The sequence below is a fragment of the Echinops telfairi genome, unplaced genomic scaffold (assembly GCF_000313985.2).
Source record: "Echinops telfairi isolate 266 unplaced genomic scaffold, ASM31398v2 ScPeMD7_1957;HRSCAF=2489, whole genome shotgun sequence".
NCBI classification, from domain to species: Eukaryota; Metazoa; Chordata; class Mammalia; order Afrosoricida; family Tenrecidae; genus Echinops; species Echinops telfairi.
In genome coordinates this window covers 4,550,296-4,561,977 of record NW_022105855.1, presented here as the reverse complement: position 1 = coordinate 4,561,977, position 11,682 = coordinate 4,550,296, and the positions used below count along the sequence as shown (strand labels likewise).

Genomic DNA, 11,682 nt, shown 5'->3' with positions numbered 1-11,682 from the left:
TGATTAAAAAAAAAAAAAAGAATGAAGTGACTGTATGTTTTTTGAAAAAATGTGTGTATAAATAGATGTGGACAAAGATGTAAATAAATCATAAAGAATAGCAACTGTGAACTGGAAAAGTGAAATATACTACTAGAAACGGAATATTCTTGGGTTATGACAAAGGTGCCACAGAGTGGAATAGGGAACTGCTGACCTTGCCATTAGAAGCCCAGCACTTAAGCCACTGTGACACCAATTCTCTTTCTCATATAAATTATGCTCAATTAGATGAGGTAAAAATGTATGTATGTCAATCAGCATCCCAAAAATTAAGTTCTGGTACACATGACAAAAGTATGTATGTCAATCAGCATCCCCCAAATTAAATGGTACACATTCCAAAGTTTCAAAAATAAACACTATTGACTAAAATTAGTCACTAATAGTGGCATTAATTAATGGCACCTAACAACAGCAACAGAAAGTCTCTAGATGTTTTCAGAGAAATGGTTCTCCCATAAAGGCACCATCAGTATAAATGATAAAGTGACCTGTGTTAACATGGATTTATTCTATTCACGAAAGGACCCAATGTGACCATAAAAATAGGAGACACTGAGAAAATTAAGTGTGCTTGAAACTTACAAACACAAGAAAGATTTCATATTCAAAATGTATTAAAAATCTATTGGAGGAAAAAGAGTGACAATCCCAGAGATAACATAGTCAAGAGACAGGAAGAGGCACTTCATGAACCTGGATAGGATAGTGGGTAATAGCACTGAAATACTTAACATACATTTTCCTTATTGTCATTATTAAACTCCTGTTAAGTGCATTTTAAGTGTTCCATCTAATAGGAATAAGAACATTTCATATTAATCTAGTAATGCTACTATTATATATTCATCATAATTTCTAATATTAAAATTATTATGTTTGTAAGTTTTGAGGAGGACTGGATCAAGGAACAGGATCAAAACTTAGGTAAATGGCTATGTATCTCATGAATTAGTATGTTTGGGGGATAACTTTTTTTTTACAGGTGTACAATTTATTGATGGTATTTAATTTTTAATTCAGATTTTTCTTTCTTTTAATCATTTTATGGGGCTCATACAACTCTTATCACAATCCATACACACATCAATTGTGTAAAGCGCATTTGTACATTCATTGCCCTCATCATTCTCAAAACATTTTCTCTCCACTTAAACCCCCGGCATTAGGTCCTCATTTTTCCCCTCCCTCCCTGCTCCCCTCTCCCTCATGAGTCCTTGATAGTTTATAAATTGTTATTTTGTCATATCTTGCCCTGTCCTACGTCTCCCTTCACTGGGGGATAACTTTGAGACATCGATGAACACATCCACTATGCCCTCCTACTATTTCCCCATTCAAGTAGGTAAGATGTGGACCAGAGACTTTCTGAAAGATCTTAGAGAAACATCCAAACCCAACTCACGGCCCTCGAGTCGATACAGACTCACAGCTTCCCTATAGGACCCGGTGCGTCTGCCCTGTTTGAGGTTCTGAGACGGTAATTGTTACTGGTGTAAAAGACCATCTTCTCCCACAGAGCAGCTGGTGGTCTGAACTGCTGACGTTGAGAATCACAGCCAAATGCAGAACCAGTAAGCCACCAGGGCTCCACAATCATGACAATATTCATTACAATTGTTAAATAGTGGATAAATATTTTCATAAGTCCTAAATTTCTAACCAGCATAGATGAATTTTAGAATGCTCATGTCTGGTGATGCATATGGTTAAGTGTGTGACAACTCACTAAAATGTTGGTGGCTCCAATCCACTTAGTGGCACCTTGAAAGCCACTCCTGGCAACCTGCTTCACAGAAGTCCCCACTGACTGCACTTGAACCAACTTTGACTCAGAGCAACCTTATGTAGGGAGTCCAAGAGATAAAAATCTCTAGAGGAGCAGAAAACCTCATGTTTGCCTTTCATGTGTGTCTCTTCTTTTGGGGGATGAGCTACTTTCATAGTACAGCCAAAAATCAATTAAAGTGTGCATACTGAATATTTGCATTTATATCAAGTGTCCAATCAAACAAAGCCTATCTTTAATAATGAAAGTAAGGACAGTGGTTTAGAAAGAGGAAGGAGAAACAGGGGCAGAGCTGATGGAAGCTAGCATTTTCGGTTTCTTGAACTGATTTGACCTACATTGGCCTGTTCTCTATTTTGCACAATCTGAATAGCTTTATTTCTATATGGTAAAATTAAATAAAGTTTATTTTCAAAAGTGTGTAAAAGTACTATTTTTCATAAAAAGGAAGAATTGGAAACAAACCAGTGTGCATTAAATATAAATAAGCATGGTCAATTCAAAGAATCGAGTACTAGTAGCTTTAACAATAAATAAAAAGCAACTCTAGACAACCTTTGAAGACTCTGAGAAGCAAGGAGGGTGAGACTTTGATGTGATTCCTTCAGACATGTTATCAGTACAGACCAGTCCTGAGAAAAGATGTTTTGGTGAAATAGAGGTCAGTGAGAATGAGAGGCACATTTAATGAGATGAGTCGTCAACAGTGGATTGAAACACACTGATGATCACAAAGACAGTTCAGGACACTACAATAATGTTACAAAACAAAATGTATATGAGTTGTTGAAAGAAAAATTATTCCTCTGTAGACTTTCACTCAAATAACAAAAGAACCTTAAAAAAATTAATGCACATGATTGCATTTTGTTCTATGGGGTTGCATAGGTCAGAGCCTACCCAGGGCCACAAACATGGATAAAAATATAGATGGATTCAAGGAACAAAACAGCAACTGAAATGAGTAAGACACTAAACAGTTCATATTCTATTTATCTAAGTTTGCAAAGTAGGCAAATCTGATTCTTAACGCGTATAGGAAACGCAGCAAGTCAGTAATATTATAGCATGCCAATAACAAGATAAATACTTATTATGCACTTAAATATATTGTACATGCATTTATTTTTGTATATCTTTTAGTAAAATACTTAAGATCTTTGAAATCTTACCATTTCTTCATCATTTTCTGTAATAAGTAGAATAGATTTTTTAGAAGCACAGGCGATCTTGCTCTCAGCCCAGTTTTTCTTTTCAGTACTAATGTAATAGTAATTGTTGGAATGGCAAATCCAATCCTGCCTGCAACTGTCATAATTATGTGCTGAAAAAGATTATGAATTTATATCACGAAGCAATTTGAATTAAAATATCAATCTATATATTTTCATATACATATGGACATATAGCATAGATATGTGATCTCATAAAACTATATATGAGAACAAATCAAATACACAGTGTCAGCCTCCCGCCCCTTATTTAAGTAGCAATAAAAAGTAAATCATCAGTCTATGCTACCTATACATGCCCTGAAAAATGACTGAGCAATTCTACTTCATAGAATAGTAAAATTATCTGTCTTACATCAGGCTGTTGTTGCTTTTATTCAGTTGCTATGAAGCTGGTTTTCAACTCATAGCAACCCACGTGACACAGTTTAACTCCCTCATAAGACTCTCTGGGCTGTAGTCTTTATAGAAGCAGTAGAAAATATGAATCAACTCAAAAGAATATAATAATTTTAAAAGAACGTCTCCTAAATTTTGAATAAGAATGATCTCATATGTTTATATTTATGAAAATATCTTGTTATATTTTGATTCCTTATTAAATTTCTTAGTACTTGTTCATGGCCTAAAATATAGACAAAGCTTAATCCTTTAGAACTTTGAAAACGATTTTACCAATAAAAATGAGTAAAGTACTAAAATTATATGGGAACATTTTTAGCCTCTTAATAGACAAGTGATCCATCATATAATCTTAATCTATCAGAATTTTAAAAATTATTTCTTACCTTTCTGAGTATTGTTTTTCTCTGGTGTTCCAACAGCTAAGAAGGTGAAAGTAATTCCCATAGAGGTTATTATTTTGTAATAAATTATAATAATTCTATATCCTATTCTATAATTTGATATTAAAATAATGTAAGTGAAAATTATTTTACCGTAAAAATAGATTAAGTGATAAACTTATTTGGAAAAACATTTGGAGAGCCTAAAAGACAAATGTTACAATCTCTTAAAGTATTTAACTTCTTTTAAAAGTTAATTTTTAATTCTCAGTAAATGTTTTCATTCTCTCAATGAAAGTTTTTGAAGTGTGACCAACATAAACACATATGTGCATGCACACGCATATAATGCAAACATTTAGAATTAAAAACAAGTACTCCCTACAACCATTCTGTTGCTTATACTATTTGAAGATTTAGAATAACTTTTCCATGTTTAACCTATGTTGATTAGATATTTGTTATTTGACAAGTTTTAAAGACTTGGTATGTATATGACACAAATGCATACTTTTAAATGAGTTCCATTCCCTAATATAAGGAAACATATGGAGGCATCTTCAAAGATTTAAAGAAATATTGTACTATGATATTACAGAAGCTTACATGGAGTATTGGTTATCAGGGCGATTACGCCAGCCATTAAGACAATGCAGATGATTCCCAAGATTCCAGCAGTGAGCTTCTCTGGAGGCGATGAGCGATATTTGGAAAGAGAAATGGAAACATGGGAAAGGATCAATGGTGCCAATGTTTAGAAAGTGTTGAACAAGAGACTTGAGTTTCTTGGAATCATAGACATAAAAAGTGGACATTGAACTCACATTCTTCATTATAATTTTTATATCAGAATAAACCATTTTGGTATTGGTAAAATGATAGCTGAAGAGCTTTTAGGAAAGTTTTAAAATGCCTGATAGAATTAAGCTTCAGATTTCACAGTAGAATGTGATGTCTATACATCAGGTTCGATCTTGAAAAACAAAACCACTGAGCCTGTTCCCTTAATTTGAATAGCCTTGCTCCATGTCTAGTCTTCACTCTTTCCCAACATGCTTGCAGTAAAACTCTATGCCCTAATGCATTTATGAGACGGTTAAATATTTTACCTTTGAAATGGACATTCTTCTTATTCTTTGGAAGATCTTGACAAGTATTTTGAAGATTTAATTCCACATAAGTAATTTCCTGCTCAGCAATTGGCATGGAGCTATTAGCATCCTTAGGTTTCTTTTGCTGCCTTTTTGAGCTCTTGGTCAGATTCAGTTCTGAGTATAATATTGTTTGATTATTCATCTCTGTAGCTGAGCAGTGTCAAAGTCTGTGCTCTACTGTGCACTCTGCCTCAGAAGGAAATAAACGTTGTATATATATCACCAGATCAAAGCAGGTGGGGAGGCAGGGTAAGTATCAGTGTTCACTTAGCAGTTCAGAATCTAAAGCTCTTTTTCTAAGTTATTAAGAGGTGTACATAAATGTTTCTTTCTTGGTGGAATAAATTATTTTTAAAAAATTTCCTGCATTTGATCAAGTGATATTGGTTGGAATAATAAAAGCAATTAATTACTGAAAAATAAACATGTTCAAAAATTAGAATAAACTTACTTAGTCCAACTGCATAGAAATATTTTAAACTTTTCTAATACATGGGTTTAAAATTAAAATGCTGTATTGTGAGGAAAATGATTAATCAATTTAGGTAAATTTTGTAATATAATAATGGCTAAAGATGGAATGCTTTACGGATGTGGACATTGGAAAATTCGAGCACATAATAATTTATTGCACCAACTTTTCTTGATTTATTTACTTGTTTATTTATTAAAAGAAGATGAGGTCTTATTATATGGTCAATTCCTTAACAATTAATGGGTGGAGGATTCTGAGACATCATTATATATTTCAGGAAATATGCTTCAAAAAAAAGTACATGATACAATAAATTTATCAACAGCCCTACAACATTGGAACCCCATTTTAAATTATTTGAAAATTATATTTCTTATGCAATAATATTGCAATTGATTTGCTTGCTAAAATACATGATCCTAAATGGATATATAGAAGTGCATATCATTTATGGAAGAACAGTGTCAACTCAAACTTCCAGAGAGTCACGGTCTGTGACTTTGGTTGTAGAAGTAATTGTTTATAGTCCAGTACTGTAATTTAATAATTTTCTCATTGACTCTAGAATTACCATGATCAAGAAGTTAATTCTAAATAAAAAAATATTTAATGACTAGCCATATGATCTCATAATCTAAAATGAGAGTTATAATATATAAAATCAAATACATGTAACAACTTTTCTTTCAACCTGGAAATTATAAGCCCTGAACTGTGTTAATTTTATTTCTGCCAAAGTTTCTTATGATTCCTTTCCTTTCTAGTAGGTAAATATTGTCATATAATCCAGTAGGCAGCTCCCTTATATTAATGTGTTTCCTTCACAGTGATTTGATAAATATGCTAGCCTCTTGGTGTTTATTACTAACTTTATATTAGTAAATTCTGTAAACTAATACATCCTTAAAATAAAACTGTCTACCTAATCTAAATAAATAAATGAGAAATTGATTTTAGCTTTGAATCATTTTATCATTTTAAAAAGAATAATATAATACATAATTACACAAAGATACTCCTTGATCCAGTTTTTAAAACTCAAGAAACAATTATTCACATTCATGAAACATAGATTTTACTTTAAATTATGTTAACTAACAAATCCCAAAATGTGTGTGTACACTTGATTTATCCACTATATGAATTAAGAAATCCTCCCAACTATTTTACATTTGAAGAAAACTTTTCACCCTAATTCAAATGCTTGTAGTGATTTTATGGCATATTCATAATACTTCAGTCACATCCTGCACAGCATTTGCAATCCCTCACTAAACGCGACAAACTAGAAGCCAGTGGGAAAGGTACATACCTTCTGTCAGTTGGAAAGCCTTGGATTCATTAATCAGGAAATCTTATTAATTTCCTACAATATCAACTATGTAACAGGGTAATAAAAGGCAAAATCTAAAGACATAAATATAGTTAAAAAACAAAAAAGAATGTGCTCTTCACAGACTCTTCTGTGAGGGCTCAGAGTGAGGCAAGCAGTCAAAAGCAGATGGCTCTTAATCTCTGAACAGGAAATTCTCACATTTGACCATTTGAAATGAGTTTATGTCATCACACACCCTCAGAACATAGATGTTGACCTATTAAAAATACAAAGTAGATCTTTAAACCTTTTAATATAGATTATCCTTTATAATGAACTTTTGATAAATTGTTTTCATATTCTATAAGATATTGCATAAAGAAGGTTTGATCACTCCTGCAGTTTCCTTGTTTTCATCACACCATCCAGTATTACATTTAGGGCAACTTTACAATATTTTAGATGCTTTCATCCTATGTTTAGACTCTACAGTAGACCTGTGCCATTGCATCCAGAGACAGTTCCTGAGTGGTTGTAATCTTGTAAAACCCTTAGAGCAGTGCTACTCTGCACACATGGGATCACCGTGAGCTGGACAGAGCATGAAGGAAACCAACAGTGACAATTATATTTTCAGATAATAAATTAAAAATTGTATTAAAGTCATCTTTAAAATATGGGGGAAAAAATTCCTATATACCATTATTCCATTTTTCCACAATTTTTCTGAAGTCCCATCAAATGTATGTATGTACATGTGTATTTTTATATTTATTAGTAATCAACTTTATTTCTATTGACTGTATTATATTTTTTAAACTAAATAACCTTCCTCCTTTCCTCTTATTATACACATTACATAATGTAAGCAATAAATTATTCCACAACAATGGCAAATAGTAAATATTTACTTCTTTTAAAACTGAAATTATTGTGCTTACTATTCCTATTGGTGGTCTATTTTGGAGTATTCCATTCAACACTATTATATATCACTTGATTTTATCTGTGCACTAATAAGGATTGGTCTTTATACTATTTACACTTAACAAAATCTCTTATCATAAAGTTACTAAAATATTTGGAATCATTAAAATTCCCTTTGTATGATATAGCTGTGTGTAAGAATCTGTGAGTACATATGAAAATGGCAGAACCCTGTGTCCAAAGAAGAGTTTCCAGGAATTGCATGGACTTATTCATTAATCTAATTAGACGTAAGGTTAGTAGTTTCAATCTACTCATACTTTCCTATGAAGACAGACCTGGGAACCTATTTCTGAATGACCAGAGCATTGACAACTCTACAGAGAACACAGGAGGTCACCTTAAGTTGGAATGAACTTGATGGCAGTTAACGGGGACAAGTGTCAACAATAGATGGCTAAATTGCAGTTCACTTACAAGTAAATATGTCTTTCTAATTTATAAATGTAATAAGAAATAAAATTATGACATTTTCAGTGATTTTTTATTAAAACAAGGAATTTATAACCAATTCTCAATAAAGGAAACATTAAGCATTTTATTCAATATAAAAACTTATGCCATATAAAATATATTATGCACAGAATATATTGAAAGAGTTGAAGAGTTGAAAAAGGAAAATTAGTTGCTACACATAACTGAGCATTTATTATATATTGAATGGATATTATCTATCATAAAATACTAGTAAGATAGATCCCAACTTGAAAATACATATTCACATTGTAGTACAGCGAGCAGTTGGAGCATAAGAAGTCCTAAACAAAGGTGGAAAATATTTTCATTGTTTGAGAATATGCAAAAATAATAATGTTTTAGGATTTAAGAGGTAAAATGTGAGTGTTATAAAATGTAGAGCACCACTATAAGAATAATTAAAACCATTGAATTTATAAGAATTTTATAGAAGAGAACAATAAACATATTCACTTACAAAATATAATAAAGCAAAAAAATTCATGCTTGCAATGCAAATGAAACAAAATAGCAAGTGATAGAGATAAAATCAAAGTCAATGATAATAGATTAAATATTAATAACCATTTTTCATTTCAAACATTGAGAGTATTTGATTGTATTGAAAATAAACATTAACTAGTTTAAAGGAAAGATGAAAGTTAAATGATTTAAAAAATACCACACTATACAAAGTAGAAGAAAAATGCTATAGTTAAAAGGTTGTCATGTTATAAGGTTATACGTGTTATTGGACATAAAAAGACATGTTTCACAATGTTAGACAATCCAAACCACTAATAATATTATTTTAAAATATGTATATAACTAATGATTGTAATAGGTAATGTAATTATAGAATATCTGTAAAGGTTGAACCTAGAAATTAAAGGTGTGAACCATTATCAATAAAAATTATTAAAAATATTAATAAAAAGAAAAAGGAAATTGTAAATACTTTCACTACTTTGATTCCTGGAATCTGAGATCAAACGGACGTGTCAGTCTTGTTGTTAGGTGCCATTGAAGTTCACTCGACACAGAAGGAAACCCTATATATTCCTGCGATCCCCTCACTGTTGTTACCAGGCTGAGCCCTTTACTGTCGTCTATAAAAGCACCCAGACACAATACACATAGAATTCAATCTTCAATTTAAGTAAGGAGAGTCCCCAAATATATTATACAATATGCTCTTCATATCCATTACACAAAATATCTATATAATAATATTTTCCAATGGAAGAAAATATGACAGAAATGCAACATCGAATTATTTTTTAATTTTTAGAAAAGCGAAAGTGCAAAGAATGCTTTGACCCGAAAAAGTTTTGTTGAAAATATAATTTACATTTAATGTGAAATGTTGAAGTTTTCCTCTACAATAATTCATTATATATCTGGAAACTTTATTTCATCCTTTCTTCAACATTGAAAACAAAATAATAACTGAAAATCATTCAATAAAATAGTCATTTAAATCTGAAAAATAAAGTGATTATTTGTAGTTAAAAATCGCTGTTTACATATAGAAGCCAGAATAATATGTAAATAAAATAATAGAAATAATATGGATGTCAGCAAAGTCAGACTGTTAATTAAATACACAAATGTCAATTGTCCAGTAGAACCTCGATTCTCGACCGCATCAGTACTAGACATGATCAGAATTCAATGTGAAATGTCAAGAAAATTTTGCATCAGAGCTTGAACAAAACATTGGAATATGACCCAACACACCTGATTTTTGTTAACAAGCAGTTCATGTTTCGGTCACTTCATATTTGTTGGTATTGTTAGTACTCGTGTAAACCTTTTGCAGCTGTGTTCTGAGCATTTTGCTAAAATTTTCTTAATTTTTTTACTTTTTGTACTGTTTTTAGGCAAAAACACTAGTCCTAAGAGTTTTTGAAAAGAATCATCATGAAAAGGAATTGGTTATTTCTGTTATCAATATTGTTGATCACAATTTAGTACACCCTTTTAGAAAAGGAGATTCTCCTTTCAAACAAAGACTCTCTCTCCATACCTCCTATCCACATTGGTGTCCACAGATCCATATCCTCATCATTTTCAAGGTATGGACTATACTGTAGTTGTTTAAAACTTTTTAAATGCCGTGTTTCTTATGTAAATTATATTATTTAACTCTGTGTTTATTTACTTTGAAATTTCTGTGTGATGTTTTATATAAAAAGGCAAGGTTAGGGTAAAAACTTGGTGGTTGAGAATGGAAAAATTCATTTTTAGTTATTTCTTATGGGAAAAATTGTTTTGGAAATCGACTACATCCCATCTCAGCGGTCCGTCTAGAACGGAGTAGTATCGAAATCTAGGGTTATACTGAATTTCTATTTTCAGTCAAAAATTATGAATCTAAATTTTAAAGAAGGATGCCATTGAAAATCTTGAAATTACGAAATACCTGTATTTCTGCATGTTTGATGCATAAAATTATAAAATAAATTGAAGAAAATGTAAACAAAGGAAGCAAAATACCATGGTATTGATTGAAAAGTGTATTCTGAAAAGATGTCAAGCTATTTCAAATTATTTTTTAAGATAATCTCACACAGATACCTCAAAGATGGCATCCAGGTAGAATCACCTGCCTGGCGCTCCTGCTGTTAGACCAGAAAATTACGAGGTAAGGAGACAAACACAGTGAGGCTGGTTGCTAAAAATAGATTCAGTTATTAAGGTATAGTTCAGACCTCCCCCTTTGATTTTCACCCACCAAGTGATTTGAGAATGCTCTACGTTCACTGCATCTGCCAGTGGGCTCAGCTAATCCATTGACAGGTGAAGCAGAACAGTGTCTGCCACCCTTCCAGCATCCTAGACTGACAGCGAGCTCTAATTTCCTCAGACTGTTGTATAAAAGTGGTAGTAATCCCAGGCACACAGAGAATCTCTGAGAACTAGCCACTAGACTTCACACGTGAGTTCCCCTCTGAGCTATCCAACCTGTGCCTACAGTCTAGAGCTTTGAAACTCCCCTCCCCAGCCAGGAATGGAGTGACTACATTGGCCATCCCCTGTCTGCTTCTCCTCAGTTCCATCTCTGCCACTGTGAGTAATGATAGCTACTTAGGCAATAATTTGCAGCAATTGAAGAGGTGCTGGGATATTTACCTGTAACAGAACGCAGTTCCCTAGAGCACAACCAGCAGTTCTGGCAGGATAGAACCAGGAGTGGCTCAGGAGAGCAGTTGGGTGCAAATTCAGATCCAGTCTGCCGCAAACCCACTCCACTAACCTGGCCCCTTCCCTGAGGAACAGTGTGGCACAGCCCAAATATCCACTAACCTGGCCCCTTCCCTGAGGAACAGTGTGGCACAGCCCAAATATCAAAGCACCCTCAAGCGCATTATAAAACAAGGGGAAAAAATTTAAGAGTTTTCAATTCTAGGCTGTGATCCTTTGTGTAACTTTGAATGTAAGCCT

General features: G+C 32.7%; 1 protein-coding gene across 2 annotated transcripts in view; it reads right to left on the bottom strand.

The window, feature by feature from the left end:
• LOC101641918 (NKG2-A/NKG2-B type II integral membrane protein-like) overlaps positions 1–6,936 on the bottom strand; it is a 16,890-nt gene extending 9,954 nt beyond the window's left edge. Inside the window, exons 1-5 of one of the 2 annotated variants that reach the window (XM_045293276.1) lie at positions 6,790–6,936; positions 4,958–5,188; positions 4,455–4,535; positions 3,852–3,887; positions 3,004–3,155 (exon numbers count right to left, since the gene is read on the bottom strand). In XM_045293276.1, coding sequence (XP_045149211.1) covers positions 3,004–3,155; positions 3,852–3,887; positions 4,455–4,535; positions 4,958–5,144 — 456 coding nt within the window. In that variant the 5' untranslated portion in view covers positions 5,145–5,188; positions 6,790–6,936. Of the gene's footprint in view, positions 1–3,003; positions 3,156–3,851; positions 3,888–4,454; positions 4,536–4,957; positions 5,323–6,789 lie in introns of those variants that run through there. The other variant, XM_045293275.1, reaches the window with a different exon arrangement.
• Between the last annotated feature and the right edge of the window lie 4,746 nt (positions 6,937–11,682).